This window comes from Agelaius phoeniceus, chromosome 4 (assembly GCF_051311805.1).
Source record: "Agelaius phoeniceus isolate bAgePho1 chromosome 4, bAgePho1.hap1, whole genome shotgun sequence".
Lineage (NCBI taxonomy): Eukaryota > Metazoa > Chordata > Aves > Passeriformes > Icteridae > Agelaius > Agelaius phoeniceus.
The window spans coordinates 72,225,973-72,247,423 of NC_135268.1; the positions used below are offsets into that span (position 1 = coordinate 72,225,973).

The window sequence follows — 21,451 nt, forward strand, 5'->3', positions numbered from 1 at the left end:
AAAATCCTCATCCGCGCACAGCCAGCACCTTCATTAAGGAAACGCTGCAGGAGCCTCATCTCCAGTGCTCCACGCTGCCCATTCACAGGCTTTTGCCAAAACACCCTTTTAAACAAGGGCCAGGAGAGCTGTTACACATATCAAAGCACACATTGAATGCACACTGTAAACAGGACATCACATCACAAAAAAAAAATCCCCACTCGGGGCAGCGCTTCCATAAACATTGGCCAACGTACCATCGGTGAAGTCCAGCGCGTACACTGGGAATCTTCGTGCAATGTCATCAGAAATCCCCTTGCCAATACTGAGAAAGTCGTGCAGCTGAAGAAAGGAAGGAAGTGCTGTGTCAGTGTAAAGGCTCATGCATTGTTAAAGAGATTAAGCTCCTTATTCAAGCCTGATAGGAGCGAGAGGGCTCGTTTTCAATAGGGCATTCAAATCCCATCTTGTCGTGATAATAAAAATAAACTCACCGGGATTCAATTTATATCCTCGTAGCATTGTAAAGGAGAAAATCCCCCAGACCACCCTGTTTTCCTCCCTTCCTTCCCTTTTCCCCCTCCCATTCCTATCTGCATCCCTGCTTTGCAGGTGAAGGAGCTGAGGATCCACGGGATGGATCAGACATTGGGTGCTCTGGGGTTAAACAGGTCGGAGGTGCCTTCCCCATCCCTCCACACAACTTTTCCTTTAGATGCCAGCACAAAAATTCCCCTAAATCCACCTGAAACCTCTGAAATAGGATCCCCAGCAAGTGCTTCTTCCTTGGCATTGCCATGGCAAAGGGAGACCTCAAAGAGATGTGAGGGAATTCAGGTTGTCTGCACCTCAAACTCCATCAACAGGGAAAAGCTTGAATAAATCCACACAACCATCATTTCTGCCCTTAAAACAGAATAAAAACACTGGGGAAGGGTTCCAAAAACCCAACATGTTCCCTTTTATTCCTGGTTTGGGGGCCTGCAAGGTGCAGTGGGATTGCTGATAGGATCTGCTGCTCACCACAGGCAATGAGGAGCTTGTCAGGAATATGTGACAGCTGCTATTGACTCTCAGCCTCCCAATCCTCACAACTCCTTCCTTATGGAAAGCACATGGAAAGCATCAGGGTAGGCAACACTTACAAATGAGGCACCTGTCAGATTTTTTCCTGTTACTCTCAGAGCACACAAGCCACTCTGAAAATCAAATGCACCTTTATGCAGTGATAACAACCCCAGCTGCCTCAGCTAAAACATTTCATGTATTTATTGCAGAAACAGGCACAGAAGACTTATAAGCTCTGCTAGGGAGTGTAAGGGGGGAAATAAAAATTACAGACACAAAATTTACACTGACAGATCATCTCAAAGCAGCAGGGAGCTCTTCCTTTGGCTGCTTCATGTGGAAAGTGATAAAAATGAGTGCTTTAGAAAGGTACAGTGCTCATTTAATGGACTACACACAGCTTTGCTTTCTCTCCTGGGACTCACCTGTTTGCAGCACCTGGAAAATCAGAAATACAAACAAAATAAAGAAGGGGATATTTTCCTTTAGGAGGAATACACCAGGCACAGCAATCACTGGGTTTGGGGTGCAAAAGAGGAGCAGCTCCTTTATCAGTGACTGTATCATCTCAGATTTCAGCTATTTAAGTCAATGTGCCAATGCACCTGTAGGACTTTTTGAACTTTAGGACAGTTTCAACTGTAACCTGAACTCCCAGGATGAGGAGACAGATGTGTTACCAGCAAAACATCTGCATTTGAAGCATTTCTGAACAATCTCTGCACTTCAACCATATTTGGTGGTAGAGTTGGACATCAAAGCCAGATGCACTCGAAAAGAAATTTAATTTTTCCCCCCAGAAAGAGATTCCTGAAGGCATGAGTCAGCCAGAGAATCACAATGGCCTCAGACTGGGATGTTTACTTATCATGCTGCAGTGAGCACAGGGAAAAGGATGGGGGAAAAGGATGCTCAGGGTGTCTCATCTTCCAGGGGAGGAGGAGCAGTGGCTGCTGCTGGCCTGGGGCAGCAGGGAGGGGGCTCTGGGGAACAAAACCTGTTCCAGGCAGCTGGGAGTGTGCAGAGGAGGAAAGCACTGCCTAACTCATCCCACAAGGCACCAGGGTTATGTTTAAGACCCACCCTGATTTCTTCCATGCACTTATTTCTTGTGTGTGTGAGTGTGAAATGAGGGCAGGGGGTGTCAGTGGAAGCTCACCAGCAGGAAAAGCTGTTCCTGCTGTTGGGCTGATCCTCCTGTGAGCTTTCCTCTCTGCTCTCTACCCTCAGACTCAACCTGGGCTGCACCACAGATATCACAGAATCACAGAATGGTTTGGGCTGGAAGGGACTCAAAGCCCACCCAGGCCCACAGGCAGGGACACCTTCCTCTAGCCCAGGGTGCTCCAAGCCCCATCCAACCTGGCCTTAGGCACTTCCAGGGATCCAGGGGCAGCCACAGCTTCTCTGGGCACCCTGTGACAGAAGGATTTCTTCCTAATATCCCATCTAAATCTCCCTCTTTCAGCTTAATGCCATTCCCCCCTCTACTGTCACTCCATGCCCTCTCCAGCCTTCCTTACAGTAGGAGGCTGCTAAAAGACTGAGTTACAAAAGATGAAAAAAATAGAAAATATAAAAGACTGGCCTCCAAAGTTACAGCCCATTTTTGGTTTCACTTTTATTCCCCCAACCTAGCCAAATAGATGAAGTTCATGAATTTTTCTGCTTTGCATTCCACAAATCTCTCCCAGCTTCTTGCCATTATTTGGGTTAGAGGAAGAGGCTAAGCCAGCACTTAGCAGCTACAAAGCCAAACATAAAAAAAGTGCTCCAACAACTCTGACCCTTCCTCAGCCCTCCCCAAAAGTGCAGGAGTATTTTACAGAGATCAGGGATGTGAGTCTGTGCAAAACCACAATATCCTTGGTATCCCCCTCCTGCTGATGCTGAGCACACACAGCCCCCTCAGCAAATCCACACAGAACACAAAATCACAGCCAGAAAAACATCACAGCTGTTAGGGGCTCCTCCATGAACAAAATCACAATTAGATGCCTCAGTAAACAAGAGGATTTCAGGCTGACTTAATTATGATTGAGTACATAGCCTTGCCTAAATAATCCTCTGAGATGAGCCAAAGCAAAGTGACAGTGCTGTAGGCACAGCAGGGAATGTGACTGTCACATCCCCCTCAGTATTTCAGCAGAGGTAAAAACAAGCACTTGCAAAAAATCCCACTCACACCCAGAATTTAAGGCTTGTTTCCTCTGCCATCACTGCAGGATCCAAGAGGCCAGATTTTCATGTCACCCAGAGACTTTACACCTTCCTGAGAGCTCACTTGTCACAGTCCAGGGGCTCCTGTGAGGGTGTTTATTTCTCTGGGGGTGGCTGACAGGTTGAAATTACACTCCTGGTCTCACATGGGTTTGTGCTCATATTAAATGCTTCTTCTCCACAAGGGAGGAAAAGCAGGAGATGGCTCTCAGGAGTTGAGGAATCCAGTCTAAGAGCTCAAATCAACCTTACTTCTCCAGGCAAACCTTGGCTTGCCAGGAAATCTCCTTTCCCAGCTCTTTGTGCTGGCAGGGTGAGGTGGGGATACAGAGGCTGCATCTCCCAAGAGCTCAAGGATAAAATGGTTTTATAAAAACAAAACACTTCAGCAAACCCAGGCCCACAACTGTCAATGCCAAAAGCAAGAGCTGAAGGAAGAAGTGTCACCCTCCACAGCACTGGCTTGGAGAAATCAGGATTCTGCCTGGCCAAGGCTGCTCTTCCAAGCAGGCCAGCAGGAATCACCAGTCTCAGGGCCAAAATCTATAAGCTCAGTGTCTCATCCAGCCCTCCTCACCAAACCACAGAGCAGAAAACCCTCTGGAGACATTTTTTGCTATTTTTAGCAAAAGACAAAGTCAGACATTTCAACTGCTCTAACAAAAACCCATTTGAAAGGCCAGGTATAGAGGGTTAAACCTACTTTAGGTAAATTACTACTCCAAATATCCCTGCCTTGCATGACCCGGGTTTAAAGAGGGTTTCAGGACTTGTTCTGCAAAGTTAAGAGCAGATCTGGGGTCTAGCAAAGTTCAAAGCACTACCTATAAGCAAGGGGATTCCACAGGAAAAACATGAGCTTTGCTCATTTCCAGATGTGCAGATCAAACCCCTTAAATCTATTCCAGGGGGGAAAAAAATAAGTGATAAGTGAAGCAGCTCCTGCACTATAAGCAACCCAAAGCTTTGGGGTTATTTGTAATGCAGAGACAGGAGCAGCACGCTGGGGATGGCACAGTTTGTTTTTCAGGTATGCTGTCTGCCTAAAGAATGGATTTCTGAACGGAAAAACAAAGCAGTGACCAACACACAGGAAATTCCAGAAAAGAAAGCTGAGTTACAGCATTTCCCTCCAACTTTAAAGTACAAAGCAAGTAATGTTTTACAGAGCTACAGATCAAACAGGGAGAATTCAGGCCAAATACTGACAGGCAACTTTTAAGTGAAATTACCGTGCAGAGATGGCCAAGAAGCTTTTTGGCTGCAGGAAAGACAAGCAGCAGCTTCCTTCAGAGCCTTCTGATTGTAAGGATTAAGTACCTTGGACTGACAAGGAGCAGGGATCCATTAATCCCACCCGCCACTAAGCATCTGGAATCAAAGTCCTGCAACCATTTCAACCCCCAAGTGCTCTGCATCCCTTCAGCACCTTCAAGTGGCTTTTTGGAAATTTATAGCAAATCTGAGGAAGGTGGATGTGCACAAAGCAGAAATTTGGGGAAGCCTTGGTGGTGGGGAGCTTGCTGGGAATGCTGCTGCATCCACTGGACTCAAATGTTCACCTCCTCACCCCAAATCTCCATGGATGATGGATGGATGGATGATGGATGGATGGATGGATGATGGATGGATGATGGATGAGGGATGGATGACGGATGAGGGATGGATGGATGGATGATGGATGGATAATTGGATGGATGGATAATTGGATGGATGATGGATGGATGGATGATGGATGGATGGATGGATGGATGGATGATGGATGGATGGATGATGGATGGATGGATGGATGATGGATGGATGGATGGATGGATGGATGGATGATGGATGGATGGATGGATGAGGGATGGATGGTGGATGGATGGATGGATGGATGAGGGATGGATGATGGATGGATGGATGGATGACAGATGGATGACAGATGGATGATGGATGGATGGATGGATGGATGGATGGATGATGGATGGATGGATGACGGACGGATGGATGGATGGATGGATGGATGATGGATGGATGATGGATGGATGGATGGATGGATGCATGGATGGATGGATGATGGATGGATGGATGATGGATGGATGGATGGATGGATGGGGGATGGATGATGGATGGATGATGGATGGATGGAGGGATGGATGGATGATGGATGGATGATGGATGGATGAGGGATGGATGACGGACGGATGGATGGATGACAGATGGATGATGGATGGATGGATGGATGGATGGAGGGATGGATCGTTGGATGGATGGATGATGGATGGATGGATGGATGGATGGATGGATGGATGATGGATGGATGGATGATGGATGATGGATGATGGATGGATGGATGGATGGATGGATGATGGATGATGGATGGATGGATGGATGATGGATGATGGATGGATGGATGATGGATGGATGATGGATGGATGATGGATGATGGATGGATGATGGATGATGGATGGATGATGGATGGATGATGGATGGATGATGGATGGATGGATGATGGATGGATGGATGATGGATGATGGATGGATGGACGGATGATGGATGCATGACGGATGGATGGATGGATGATGGATGGATGGATGGATGATGGATGATGGATGGATGGATGATGGATGGATGGATGATGGATGATGGATGGATGATGGATGGATGATGGATGATGGATGGATGGATGGATGATGGATGGATGGATTTTGACACCAGGGCATGGCAGAGGTGCTGGCCAAGCCTCACCTTGAGTTGTTTGCTACCGTGTGACGTGTGCCCATCTTTCCTTCCTGAGGGTCTCTGATTGGCCACTGTCAGCAAGTGGCGTTGGTGCACCAAGGCCTCCTTGAACTCCTCCTCAGTTTTGGTTTCCAGAAGCTTCTGCCGGAAGGTTATGTCTGAAAACATCGTGGCAAAGGTCCTGCCCACTTCTGTGGCTGTTTTGGTGCTTTTCTAAGCAGGGAAAAAAAAAAAGAAGAAAAAGTGGTTGTAAAACCATTTAATTTCACTTCTGAAAGGTAAACCCCATAATTTATTCCTCTGAAGAGGAACCTGCCCAGCTCCAAGGATCCCAGAGAGACCTGAGGGAGGAGGGCACATGTGGAAGCTGTTGCAGATGAACACACATCCACAGCAGAATCCTCTGGAGGCACCACCACAGGTCCTGAAGCCCTGATCGATCTTCACTTGATCAACTTCCCAGAAACCAATCCAAAGCTGAATCATGCTGAGTGTGCACTTTATCCCTGGTTTCCCTTCAAGACAAGACAAAAATCTTTGCTACTTAACAGCACCTCAGCATTGCTGCTCCTGGGGCGGAAATGTTTCTGCAGGTACTGATGTCTTGTCTGAAAGACTGAGATTATTGTGCTCATCTGATTCCTGTTTTCTGGGCATTAAAACTCAATTCATTTGGCCGCTCTGAGGCAGTTCTGGCAGCACAAGTGGAGGTTGAAAGCTCTCAGCTCAAGTAACCACTGGCACAGAGGAAAGGATGGGAAAAAACAGCTGGGAACCCACACAAGGAGCTCTTGTCTGTCTTCACTAAATGTTTGGAAGGGACAGGAGTCTTGCAGACATGAAAAAAGTGTTTATTTTCAGGATTTAATATTTCTGCGAGACACAGGCCTGATCTGTGGGGGTCCATCTTCCAACAGGATCCAAGCTGCTTTCCTACTGCAGGAAATTAAATGCAAAGGGAAGAGTAAAGGAGGCTGAGGTCCCCATCCCTGCATGAACACACCAAAGCCAAGCTCTCCAGGCCCTGACCTGCTCACCTGCTCCTACTGTGGCCAGGACAGGTAAGATACTGCCAAGACTAAATTACACAGAACCACAGCTCATTAAAAGCTCCTTCTGATGCCAAGTTTTAACCCACCCACCTCTTCTACACTCCACACTCATCACGCAGCAGCTACCATAGACACCCAAACATTCCCCCAGCCCTGGAGAACCTCCAAGCTCCTCACTCTGCTGTGAAAAGAAGAGTGAGCATCTGTGATTGATCCCAATTGCTTCTCATGATTCACAACCAAGCAGATGAACAATTTCTCCATGGACACAACCAAATAATTCAGTGTGGGTGACGCAGAAGCTCAGGCGTGGGTGGCACTGAGCTGGGCCCAGAGTCATTGCTAATGCTGTCCTTCCTCCATCACTCACATCATCCTCCTCTCTGCCATTTGCTCCGAAAAACTGTGACTGCCCAATCTTCCATTTGCTCAAAAAAATTGTGGCTGCCCCATCTTCACTTGCTCTGAAAAATTGTGGCTGCCCCATCTTCCATTTGCTCCAAAACACTGTGGCTGCCCCATCCCTGAAGTGCTCAAGGCCAGGCTGGATGGGACTTGGAGCAACCTGGGATAGTGGAAGGTGTCCCTGAACATGGCAGAAGTTGGAATGAGATAATTTTAAACGTCCCTCCCAACCCAAACTATTCTGGGATTCCATCACCAGCAATGTCCCTTCAAACACTCACTAGGGCACATTCAGTTTTAGTTTCTAGAGAGAGGTTTGGATTTAAGTGAAGGGTTTTGCCTGGGACTTGCTTTTACAGCCTGGATTTGCCAGCACAGAGGAGGCTCCACCTTTCACCTCTAAGCAGCAACAATCCTTGGGCTGGATGCTGCAAGGATTGCTTCAACATTCCCAATGCCCTTCCCATTTTTCCTTCACTAAGGAGATAAACAGTTTAGAAAGGATAGATATTTGCAGGAAAACTCTTTTTTTTTTCCTTCCTCAATATTAGCAAGGCCAAGAATCTGGATCCCAGCATAACAAATGCCCATTTTGTGGACTTGCCCCCCTTCCACTGAACGTGATGCTGTCAGCAGGTTAATTATTTTAACTGCTGCACCAGAAATGCGCACTTGGGGCTGGCTCCACCAACCCATTTAAAATAAAAAAGCACATTGGCAAGTGCAAGCTCTGTTGGCCTCCACTCCCTTCCCTTAATTTGATGCTGACCATCGGAATTGCAAACTCTGGGGATCCCAGCGGATGCGGAGCCGCTGGCGGGGGCTTTGCACGTAGCTGGCCCCAGATAACAATGAGGGACAGATCCATGGAGCTGCACACAGCTCCAGGTGTTCTCCCTCCTGCTTTGCACAAGGAACATCAATATGTTTTCAGCCTGTTGGCTTGGAGGTCGATGCCAAAAGCAAGTTGGGAAAGACCTGCCAGAAATCCTGGGAAAGAAGGAAACACCAGTATTCCCATTTAAATGTGGGTGGCGGTGAAGGGGGGAGGAGACAGGCCAGAGCAGCAGGTCCCAAGGTCACATAGATAGCATTGAAGAGCAGGAAATTGAATCAGGACATATCCTGTCCCAGGAAAGGTCTTCAACCTCTCCAGCACCTCCCAGGAGCACAGACCCAGCAGCCCCAAGGTGTAAACAGCCAGCTGGAGTGTGAAAAGGTCTTGAGCTTTGAACCACTCAGCCATCAGCTGCAAGAACCACCTTGGTCCGGCCAGGGCTTTCTAGGAAGACAGGATGGTGATCCCCAATTAACCTTGATGCACCCCATGATATCAGAGTCAGACTTGGATGATCCTTGTGGGTCCCTTCCAACTCAGGATATTCTGATTGCAGTAAAAGTGTTCTACTGTGCCATTCTTGTCAACACCAAAGAACCAGAACTTGAGCAAGCTTTAACCTTGCTGTTTCAGGTGTTAAAAGCTCTGAATCCAAAGAGCCTCAGGGACAGTCTGACCTTAAAAGCACCACAGCTCCCAGAAAGTCTCACCCTCACTGTAACAGAGCTCAAAAAAGAATCATCTTCCTCTTGGCTACATTACCTCCAGCTGCTGCAGCCACACGTGCAGGGTAAATGTCAGCCCCATCAGGGAAGTTTGTTGGGAAACAACCCAGACCTTTTGCCCTGGGGCACCAGCTGTAGGCTCACAAGAGCCTTTCAAAAGCTTGGCTTTAGCAAGGAACTGCATTTCTTACTTCTAAAAATAGCAGCTCCAGCTGGAGAGGGGAATCCATGGAGTGTTAAGGGCATCCCAGGTGTGCATAGGGACTAGAGAGTGCTCTCCTCCCCATCAGGATGCAGGCCATGAGACAAGGACACAGCCCACCAATCCACCCCTCACCAACAGCATAAATCATCTTGACAGCTGCTGAGAAGACCTCAGGCCTTTTCACATCCCCTTGTGTTTTAAAAACAAACCAATAAATGTTTAAAAACACTTATTAACCCTTGGAGGAACCCAAGGAAAAGCAAACTCAGGAGAACCCCCTGAAATTATGGAGCAAGAAGAACAAAACTCACCATCTTGGGAGGAGCCAGGACCAGTATGACAAATCTGACTTCACAGGAGTTCTCCCCCCAGTTCTGAGGCCTCTCCAGGCGGCTGATGCAAACGTGGCGTCGCTGAAGGGACTTTATAGTGCAACTGTGGGGAAAATGGGATTGTCACACTGGGCCCCACAACACCAGGCATGATCTCCCCTGGTGCACAAGGTATAAAAACACATTTCACCTTTGAGAAACACATGATGGTGTTGGTTGAAGACATCTGAAGTCTTAAACTTTTAGTTACTATCAGCCTAATTCTGCTCCCTTCTGTATAATTTGACATCCATGTTTTTATAGGAAATACCTTTCAAGATTTCAAGGTGCATTCTGTCTTTTCCTCCAGGTGCTTTTTAACAGCCAAGAAAACAAATGACAGAGAGCACAACACACTGAGTACCTGCAGAGCTACAGAAGCTTCTACACACACACGCACAAAAAAAAAAAAAAAAAACCTCTTATTAAAAACCACCTGCATTATTGGAGAGCAGATTACATTTCATTTCACCTGATCTCCCAAGGTGCTTCTGGAAACACTGAGGCAAAATGCCAAGCCAATATACTCCCACTTCTGCCTCAGGCAGACCTCTCTGTTGAAATGGCTTTCCCCATTTGCTCCCAGCTGTTGTTTTCCCCTTTCTGGCTCCCAAGTGTTAAAGAAACCAGGCTGACCTCCCTGCTCAAGAACCACAGAGATGGGATTAGTGCTTGGAGGGAAATCCTTGGCTGTGATCCAGGGGCTGGGATTAGACTCCCAGAACCAAGACTAGCAAAGAAAGTTGTGTGGAATAAACATAGGGATCATCTCCAGAGGCTGTGAAAGATCAGGTCTGTCTCCACCCCAGGCTATTTAAACAGAGCTGGGACCTGTTCAGCTGCCACTTTTCCTGTTGGGAAATTTTGGGGCTTGCTGCAGGGGCAGCAAGTGGGTAATGCCACCCTGGCATGCAGCTCTCCTGCTCCCTTTAAAGCCACCAACCACTTCCCAACCCTTCTGTAAACCACTGGTGAAAAATGCACACAGAGTTTGCCTACAGACACCTGGAAGAGGTATGGAAGTGTTTTCCTGCCTCAGAGTTATTATTATATATTCCCCTCCTTTTACCTGGTTCAAAGTTATTTCAGCTGCCTCCTGTCTTTTGTTCATCTAACAAGCACCTATCATAGTCCTCCAACAAGAGGATTTATTTCTCCAATTTTTCTTCCATAATCCATCTATTTCTTTCCTTTTAAGATGTATTCTCACCCCCATGCACCCTAAGGGCTGTTCCATTAACAAGGTCTTTGGCTGAAGATATCCTAATCTGGACCACGTTTAATTTTCTATCAAGTTCTTCAATATTTGCATTAAAAAAAAATAAAAATCACACCATCAAGTATTTTCTTACTGAGTTTGACTTCCTGATCTCAGACTGGAAGCAGACTGCTTCTATAAATTAGTCTCATACAGACACTTGTCTGGGAGCAACCAAACAGCTTAATTAGAACAATACAGGGCTTGAGAAAGATGACACTGGTTCATTTATTTCCTAACTTCCCTTCACCACAGCCTCTTGTTCTTTTTGTACTCGAATCAGCTTTGAAAGAGAAAAAGATCAAGGCAGGTCCTAAGGTGAGGAATAAATATCTTTTGAAGTAATTGAAAATAGAGTGCAAGCTACACTTGTTTTCACAACCAAAGCCAAGCCCCTGCTTGCAATCCAGCTGTGGCTGGACAGCAGACAAGTCTCCTTGTGTTACAGCTCAACAAGCCAGAGGGGACATGAACTCTGGGCACTGGACCAACTGGAGAACCTTCAAGTGGGCCAACACCTTCAGTTCTGTCACCTTCACCCACCTGGTCACCAGCAGTGAATGATTACTGAAAGCATTAACATTATTCTGAGCTCAGTTCTCAGCATTTGCACACTTCAGCTGCTGAGCTTGATGCCTTGTGAAGGCTGACCTAGAACAGAGGTTAGACAGAGCTACATAATAAAGTAGGGTTTTATTAGAAGGCCTCAATGGATGCACCTTGGGCAGCACAAGAGCCCAGCCAGGGCTGCACCCAAGAAGAACCAAAATGGTCACAAAAATGCACAACTGGTCATGGGGTCTCTCCCTTGGATCAGTTCTGCTCCATTTGCATCTTGGAGTTCATTGTCCCATTCCAGCTTTAGCCCATGCAGTCCCATCCTTGTTTTTCTCTCTCCAGCCCACGGGGTTTGTGCTCTTGGGCTGAGATTTGGATCATTTGTCCTTGGTGCCCAGCTGGAGCAGGAGTTGTTTTGTCTCCCTGCTCTGTGCACACAGCTCACCATCCCCTCATATAAAGCCCAGACCCACACACTAAAGCAGCACAGAATCTGAAAAATACAGAAGTTAAAACCTGAGGCATCAAGCTCATCAAATAATCTGTTTTGAAAAGGAAGGTTTGCTGGGCATTTTGGACATCATTTCCACCCCAGCCATGGCCAGCAGCAGCAGGGATCAGCACCTGTGCTCACAGAGTTGTACCAACACTTCCCAGACACCTTTCCCTCCCTGCCACGTGCACCAGGCAGGGCCTGACCAAGCAAGAAACCACTCAAGTACAAAGCAATCTGGAAAAGCCTATAATAAAGTGCAATAACAAAGCAAGCCACATGTTCTGGAGTTTTCTTTCTCCCTGGAGTGAGAGGGTTACGTTTCAGCTCCATGAATTGTCTCCAGAGCTGTGTTTTCCAGAGACAGGAAAGTGTCCTGCCAGCAGTGCCACGATCCCACTTCAGCTCAAGAGCTTCTTGGGTACAGAGGGAAAACTGGACTGTGAAAAACTGAGCTTTGCTATTGGGTCTCTCTCACTTACAAGATCATTTGCATGGCAGCCACTAAAAAATTGTGTTTCTCTTGGTCAGGAGTTCACTGTTTCCTTAAGCTGAGGGACTGGGCAAGAAGAGGATCCCACAGCACTGAAAGATTTCACACAGTGGCATTGACAAGACACCAAGAAATTCACTGTCATTATCAACCCTTTTCATCTCAAATGGTTTTATCCAGAGTGCTGGAGTTTGAGGTTTCTCAAACTTCTGAGAGTCTCCTCCAGCTTCTCTGCAAAGAATTCTATGGACACTGACACAGGGATCTAAATCCCAATATCACACCAGTAAAATTGAGAATTTCCAACACTTAGGTCAATGTACAAATAATTTAGATCAATAGCACCTTTACAAATCAGGCTGGAGTTGATTTAGTGAGGACAAACCTGATTAAAACCAGATTTAAACAGGTGCCACAGAGAAGATGGGATGTACCTGAGCCTGGCTGCATGGAGGGGAGGAACAGTGCAGAATGCAGCCTCATCTCAGTCTGCTCTCCCTCTGTTACATCCATTTATTTGGGGAAAAAATGATGTTTCAATACTTTCAGTGTAAGGCCAAGTCACTTCTGCCCATGCATCATTCAGCAGCTCAAGCTTTTCTTCAAATTTAAGCCATTATTTAGCTGACTCAAATCCTATTCCCTGGTGTAGCACTTACAGCTCCCACTTTTGTTTTAATTCCAGAATCCAGATACGAATACAATACAAACCAAAACTGCAGTCCCAACTAGAATTGTGCAAATATTTGTAAAAGACACAAAAAAAAAATAAAGTTCTCTGGTTTACATGGAGAAATCCCAAGCCAAGCAAGACTGCAGGTGAAAGTCAGCACAGCTCAGGCCAAGAAGAAAGTCACTTTCAAAATGAAACAACTTTTTAAAGTAGCACTTAAATTCCCACTAAGAAAAAAAAAAAAAAAAAGCTAGAGTGTAAATTGCCCCAAAAAACTGAGAACTAGCAAGACATTTTCAGCTGACTCTAAATCAAGTCTGGTTTGGTCAAAGCCTCCAAGTTCCTTTTTGGTTTGACTTGAGCTACATTTGATTCTGCCTTGGTTTGGCCAGAAAGCTGAAAAATCTATTTTCACTCCGTATTAGTCAGCCCAGGAAATGCTGGACTATGATTTAATGAGATGCCAGGTTGTGTTCTCAGCAGTTTTATCTTGATGCCCCAATAATTGAGCTTGTAAAAAGGGCATTTAAATGATAGCACAAATTCTGCTTCCCTGTGCTCCTCTCTGCCTCTGGTGGTGCTGAGGGTGGCACTGGGATGGTGAGAACTGGCAGTGCTCCACCAAAATCCCAGATCCACCGAGTCCCACGTGCCCCAGGTCTGCCCCACACCCAAGATGTTATCAGAGTAATAACACATTGCTCAAGCAAATCATAAAAAGGGTCAAATTATGGAGACCTAAGAGAAACAGAAACCCTCTTTTAAAAGGGCAAGAAAGGAAGTTAATTCAGAAACAAATTATCCCTTGCAGTATGAAAAAGTGCCCAGCAGAGGTAATCAGCCAGCCAGCCTTTTCCTGTCCCCACACAGAACAATGACACTTCTTGTTCTCAACCACTGCCAATAAATCTTCCTTTGCTGAGCAGCTCCAGGCACCAGCTTGGAGAAACCAGGATCTGCAAGTGAGGGATGAAGCTGTGGCCAGGCCAGGCAGCTCACCCACAGCCTGGCACAGGCTGGTCTCAGCCACAACACCCCCACTCCAGGCTGGAAGCCCTTCTGGCCTGGGAAATGCACCTTGCTGAGCTCCAGGAAGACTCATCCTCTCCAGGGGGAAGGATTTCCTCCAGGTCAGTGAGTATTGAGAATTCTATTCCATCACACAGCACCTGTAGGAGCTCTCCAGCACCACCTGGGATGGCCCAGCATGGGGGGAGAGGCCTTTAAAAGAAAATTAATTGGTTCTCTAAATTCAAAGAACCCTTGCCAGATGTTGGCTGTGGCACTGGGGTTGTCACTGTGATATTGTCTGAAAAATCCCTTTCCCTGCATTTCTTCTCCTGGGAAGATGAGAAGCCTCAGAGAAAAAAACAATATTATCTCATTTGCTTCTCCCTGTTTTGCTGCTTTGGAATGTGGCTGGAGATTGTTTACCAACAGGTGCATGTTTGATTGGTTTCATGTGATTTGGTTTTAATTAATGACCAACCACCATCAGACTCAGTGGAGTCAGTCATGAGTTTTTAATTAGTATCTTGTAAAGCCTTCTGTCTGTATCCTTTCTCTTTCTTTAGTATAGTAATATAATATAATATAATATTATATTATATTACTATAATATAGTAATATTATATAGTAATATTAAAATATAATATAATATAATATAATATAATATAATATAATATAATATAATATAATATAATATAATATAATATAATATAATATAATATAATATAATATAATATAATATAATATAATATAATAATTAGGTAGCCTTCTAAGAACATGGAGTCAGATTCTCAATTCCTCCTTCATCCTGGGGACCTCACAAACTCAACACTGGGGTCATGGTTTGGAGGTGAACACAGTGGTGCTGTGTTAAGGGTTGGACTTTTCCAACCTTCCTGATTCTATAAGGAGATTTCTCATCCCTGTTCAGACCCTGCAGGGATCAAAACAAGCCATCTTTCTTCTTCAGGACCCAAATCCCTAATGCAGAGGTTGAATTTGAGCTTTTCTTTTCTTAAAACAGTACCTGCAAAAGCTTTGGCTCTCCAGCATAATCTGGGAAAACTCAAAAAGGGTAGAGAGGCCCTTAAAAAATTACATGGTTCTCTGAGCCCAAAGAACACTTGAGAGATGATAGTTGTAAATTCTGCAGAAGAGGCTCTTGCTTACAAGGCTCCAAATCTTGTAATCATCCCTCTAAATGAAAATATTTGTTTTAAGCAGTCCAACTGTTTTAATTTCCCATTTTGCCCTTTAAAAGAATAATCTGAGGAAGAGGCAGCAAGTGAAGCATCTCCATTTGAAATCTATTCAACATCTAAATCAGAGACAATGTGACTCTTCTAGAAACCCACAGACCTCTGGGTCTGGAAAAATCCTTAAACACAAAAAATGGACTGGCATTAGTTCTGTTGAGAGTCACATCTTTCACAGTAATACATTAAATTTGGGATCTAACTCCTCAAATTTTGATTATCTCAACAGCAGCCTTGCTGGTTATCCAATATCATCTCACAATACCTATTTTTGAGAGGCTACCTGGGTTTTTCTGTGTTAAACTCCTCCACAGGAGTCACTGCCATGACAGGCTACATCAAAGGCAGAAATTCTATAGCAACACAGAGCACACAAACCAGTGAACCACTCCTTGCTTGCAGAGAGGCTTTTCCCCCCTCTGCTCTGCCTGTTAAAAGAGCTTTAGGAAATCACTTTAATGCCCAGCCCATGTGCTTTAGCAATCCAGCCAGAAATGGCTCTACAACTACTCCATCCAGACTATGGAGCAGCTTGATTTCACATTTTTCTAAGGATTCAGCTCTGGAAATCAGCAGTTATATCAATCTGCTGGCAGGGAGAATCCAGCCTGGAAGCTGGGATGCCTGGGGAGTTCCATCAGCTCAGGGACATTTATTCCATAACCCACTGAGATGATGTTTTTCCTAGCAGGACATGAGGGAGAAAAATCCACCAGCACCCAGTTAAGCCATTTTATAATCATATATTCTTCACTCCAAGAGGAAAAAATTAATAATCAGGCATTTTCATCTTCATTTTTCAGGCAGTTAAAGAAGGAGTGGGGTGTGATAGGATTTGGCTTGTGATAGAGTCACCTCTTCATGGGACAAGGAGGGGTTTCTTGGCCTTTTTGAGGCACAAAACTGCAACTCTAAAACCAGCAGCTCCCCCTGAAGCTTCTTTCCCATTTATGCCATGGAAAGCATCCAGTTTACCCCTCTGTGCTGGGATCATGGCAGGTCTGGGTGCTTCAGGGGGAGCTCCAAGCACCTCCTGGCAGCACCTCTGCCTGCTTCAGTCATTCCATGCTGCAGGTCCTGTCAGCAGCTGAGCTCCCTCACTTAAATAACTGAGGAAAACACTCCAGCACTCCTCACTCTGGGACAGAAATCCCTCATCCCAGCTTCTCCAAGGAAACAACCAGCAGCAGCTTCCCAGGGAAGCAGAGGAAATCTCTGGGCCAGTTTGTGTCTTTCTGTTGTGGCAAATGCTGGAATAGGAGGAAAACAGAGTTGTGTCCATGGCTGCAAAGGTATGAGATCTTGTCCTGGGCTGATGAAGCTCATCTGTAACTCTCAAGATTTGCTTTCTAGTTAGGAAATGACCATGTACACAAATAGAAATCTTCATTCTTCCAGAGCTGGACCCTGGAGCATGAAAGGCTTTGATCCTCTCAGCTCTCATTTTAACAGGAGAATCCCAAGTTTTCCATAAGTTGATGTAGCCTGCTCAGCCTCCTCCTCTTGCCTCCTCAGAAAGATCAGGTTTTGGTCATTCCTGACAAAACCACCCCTAAAACCTGCAGTGAATCAGAATTCAGTTGTTTTTCTGGACTTCACAGGAACATTGAAACCTTGAGATCTTCAATTCCTCAAGGCTTTATTCGGCCCTGAAGCCCAGATCCATAGGGAATGTCTGACCTTGCTGGAGCTTCCCTAGGCCTGAAACCATCAGGAAAGCACCAAATCCAACAGAAGCAGAACAATTATCTCAACCCCAGGTTTTCCCCACTGCTCTTTTCACAGAGGATAAATCAGATAAGAAATAAGAGCCTTCTTTCCAGCACAAAGGAGAGGGAAACACATTTTTGTCTTCATTAGGAATGTTCTTCTGCAGCCAGGCTCTGCACAACTCAGTGAATATCCTATAAAATTCCTTCCTTTCTCACCCCAACCTAATTTCAGCTGTTAATATTTCCCCTCATCATCTATGCAGAAGCAATACCACCAAAATCTTATCTCTGAGCTGTTCCTCCTCATTAATATAATCTTATTATATCAATTTTATCTCATCCACCAGGAATTAAAAGTTGGTTAAGGTGCACCAATCCAGCAGTGCTAATTTAAAATTTAGCAAAGGGTATAGACCAAATGCAAGGATAAAGAATAGCAGATATCTTAAAGGTTCTTCCCACTCATATGGAAAATTTTTTCATCAACAAATTCCTTTTACTTCAGAGGTTTGGAAGCTGTTTTGCAATCTGACTTCAAGAAAAATGTAAGATCTAAAAATATGGTTCACAATCTGTTGCACAATAACTCCAGCAGAAATACAGTGCAATAATTAGATAATTATGGTTAATAACTCATCATTGCTTTCCCACCACTTTCTTCTCCTTCTTCAGAGCAACAAAAGGAAGAAACAAGGAAAGTTTTGCACAAGACACCTTCAGGCTGTGAGCTTATTTTTTAAATCATCTCTTGTCATGGAAGCCAGGATTACTCACATGGATGCATTTAAAGCTTTGGCTCACTTTCCTAAGAGGCTGAACCCACCCTTTTCACTCTCATGTATGTAATCACAGCATTTGCATCCTGACCTTTAAAATCCTTTGGTGTTAAGGCAACACTCCCCAAAACCCTCCACAGAGCTGCCTCACCCCACAGGACCAACTTCCATCCTCTCATCAGCAGCACCTACATATCCTTACTGCTGTTACCCTTCCTATGGCATCCAAAGAGGAGAAAACTGCCCAAAAGTCCTCTTGGTTGACACCATTTTACTTTATAAACTAGTTTTGTTCATTGTGGTCCTGCTCTGTAAGTGCCAGGTGTAAAAAAGTAGCACAAAAAGCACAAAATATCATCCAGCTCTCCTCTCTCTCAGGACACAGCCCTGATATGCCATCACTTCTTTTTCACATGGAGATCACATCCTTCTCTTTCATAAGAGATTCAAAACAAGGGGGAGATTTTTCCTTGTTTGTTGATGGTGTTGTCTCCTTTTTGATTGGTTTTTTTTTTTAATCCTCTATTTCTCTCCATTTTTCCCCAGCCGTAAGCAGAGGGCAGGGGAAGAAGAGCAAGCAGAAGGAAAAGTATTGTGACAGTTGTCCCAGCAAACTGGCTGTGAAGGCTAAAATATGTGCATGCCTTTAGGCACCTATCCCACATATCCCAGCCATTTCTCTGGGAATTAACATATTTCTTGACAACTCTGACTTTAAGACTGCAGAGGAATAAAGCAAGAGTCAAAAAGGCACAGCTTTGGCTGGCTCAGGGACTCAGGTTCTGGCCTGTCCCCTGTGAAGGGACAGCCTGGCTCACCCCACAGGCCTGACTTGGAGACAATAACTTCAAACCCCAGTTCTGGTCAAGTGCAAGCTGGGGTGAAGCCACCACATCTCATAAATCCCAGGTGACAGAGTTCTTAAGGGCCTGCTCCTCCAATGTTTAACAGTGTTGACAATTAATCAGCGTCCAAATTAATTGTCAGACAAAGTAATCAGTGTCTAAATAGTGTGGAATGTCTGACTTCAATTTTCAGCTACAAAGTTTGGATGGTTCCATCAAAGGACCTAAGAAATCTTTTGGTCCAGGCTCCCAGACTTTGGCAGGCAAAGCAGTCCATGAACCAGTTTGCTTGTCCCTTTGAGAAGTTCCTTTATTAGCATTTCTCAGTAATTAGCATTTTCTGGCTCATTTTTTCAGCATTCTTAGCTTGTTAACAGCAGATTTCTATAACATCCAAGAGCTGAATGCCCTGGAGGGGCTGTGGTCACCTACTGCATGTGTTTGCAAAGAGAAGCAGCCCAGAGAGAGACAGATCCCACAGGGTGGATGGAACAAGCACCACCATCTTAACCCAAAAGGGCACATTCTGAACCTCTGCTCCTCCCAGCAGCAGGAAAAGGTTTGGATGTCAGTGATTTTGCTCATCTAAGCCAGGTACTTACATGATACAGAGCCAGGACTGCTGATACTGCACCCCCGTGACTGTGGCTGTGACCCCTTGAATTGTGTCTGATAAAAGGTGAACTGGGAAGAGAAGAGAGGGAAACATCACAGGCTGTCCTCATTTATTCTGCAGCTGTAAATAACATTTCTGTCTAAATGGAAGCTGACTACTAATCCCAAGCATTCCTATCTGCCCAGTGGACTAATGCAGGGGTGGGGGCTGACAGAGAGAGATGGAAACATTTGCCCTGCTGCTTTTGAACTGTGTCCTTAAACTATTCACAGCTTAGAAAGGCAGCTGCTTTCTCCTCCCAACATCATCCTCCTGCAGTACTGGTTATTAAATTAGCATTATCCACCACACACACACAGACAGGACTGGGAGGGATGTCACCTTCCCAATCCCCTGCCCTCTCTCCCCCTCTTCCCAGCTACTGCTCTCACACTATTTTACAGCACTACTTACTTTTTGTTCTTTATTGGCAGAAAGCCTAAATTTAAAGGGATTACAAATGCGAAGCTCTAAGACAGGTAGCAAGAAGTAACCAAAGCATGAACATGCTTACTACATGCTCAGGACTTGACATATCTGTTAAACAAATTCACTCAGGCTGTGACAGTTACATTTGAGGTGCGCTGGATATGATTGTGCATTCATTCCTGGTGACTCTGAACCATCAAGGGTGCCTACAGAGAAACAATGCTCAGTTAAGCTTCTTCACATCTTGGGCTAAAAGTGTTTTTTTAGACTACACTACAACATTTTTTGATGCTTAAGGTGATACCAGTTGTTGATAGCTTAAGGTGATACTATTTGTTGATAGCTTAAGGTGATACTATTTGTTGATAGGTTAAGGTGATACCAGTTGTTGATAGCTTAAGGTGATACCAAGCCAACAACCTTGGCCAGGGCTGCCCCAGTTGAGCTTCTGGAGGAAAAAAACAAGTGTCTCCAATTTCCTCCAATGGGCTGGGAGTGACATAAAAGGATCAACCCTCCTCAATTACTCATCCAAAGCAGGCAAAATTCCTCAGCCTGTGTGAATTCAGGTGGAGAATCACAAGGCAAAGGAGCCTTTGCTGACGAGGACAAGCAAACCAAAAGGGTCCACACAGACAAGACACCCCAGAGAGCACCACAATGGATGATCTTAATGAAACAGGGGCAAGACTCCACCAAAACACAAAAACCCTGGAGAAATGAGGCCCTTCAGTCTGAATGACATGAGAAAAAAAAAAATCAACCCACGGAGTCACGTGCAACGTGCAAGCCCGGGGACCACACAGTGATTGTCCAGCACACCCCACCATGGCAAGGATGGCAAATGAAGAGCAGCCCAGCAGCCAAAGCAAAGCAAGAGCTGATTACCGTTCCCTTCCCGTGGGGTCCCTGAATCTGTGAATAAAGTGTTCATGATTTTTTCGAAGTTGCAGCTGGGCTCCATGTTCTCCGGATCCTCGGCGAAGTGTTTCAGCATCTCCCGGAGAACATCGTCCAAGGACGTGGCTGTTTCATCCAGGATGATGCTGGCTCTGGCCAAGAAACCATCCAGGTCTCTCTGGGCTCTCACCTCCTCCTCAAAATTCTTTAATTTCAGGTACTGTGTTGAGAAAAGAGCATGAGACAGCTGTACACAAAAGCAGCAAAGTAGAATTTGGGTCCTTCACAAGCAGTTTTGTTGAGGTTAGCACCCAACCAAAGATTCTACAGGCCATTCAGATCACAGGAGAAAAGGCTTTTTATGCATTAATGTATTGAAGGTTTGCATTTTCAAGGCTTATCCTAACAGTGTGCCCACAGGTACCATTTATACCCTGACACAGAAAGCAGAATTTTTAAAAAAAGAGTTTTTATGTGGTTGGATGGCTTTTTTTTTTACAGCCTAGAATAAGTTGGTCTAAAAGCAAAAATACTTAAGGTAGCATTTAAAATCTTTTTTAGATTCAAATAATTCAGGAAGTTTGAAAAAACATGGAAAAGCTATTTGGGAGAAATGGACACTGAGCTCAGCAGCATGAAAAATCACCAGTATGAATCTCAGTGCCAAGTCAACCCCGTGGTCCTCAAACTGGGAACCATCTGTCCCCAGTGCTCCCAGTTAGGGAGCCTGAAGTGGCAGGTGGGAAATCTCATCCAGCCCATCAACTTTGCTGACATTTGCTAAATTTCTGTTCTTTCCACTTCCATG

General features: G+C 45.2%; 1 protein-coding gene across 5 annotated transcripts in view; it reads right to left on the bottom strand.

The window, feature by feature from the left end:
• Positions 1-21,451, bottom strand: part of SLC4A11 (solute carrier family 4 member 11) — a 104,901-nt gene that overhangs the window by 34,293 nt on the left and 49,157 nt on the right. For all 5 annotated transcript variants that reach the window (XM_077177873.1, XM_077177872.1, XM_077177871.1 and 2 more), the window contains exons 5-9: positions 20,632-20,863; positions 19,262-19,343; positions 9,528-9,651; positions 5,998-6,204; positions 240-324 (exon numbers count right to left, since the gene is read on the bottom strand). In XM_077177873.1, the coding sequence (XP_077033988.1) occupies positions 240-324; positions 5,998-6,204; positions 9,528-9,651; positions 19,262-19,343; positions 20,632-20,863 (730 nt within the window). The remainder of the gene's footprint in view (positions 1-239; positions 325-5,997; positions 6,205-9,527; positions 9,652-19,261; positions 19,344-20,631; positions 20,864-21,451) is intronic.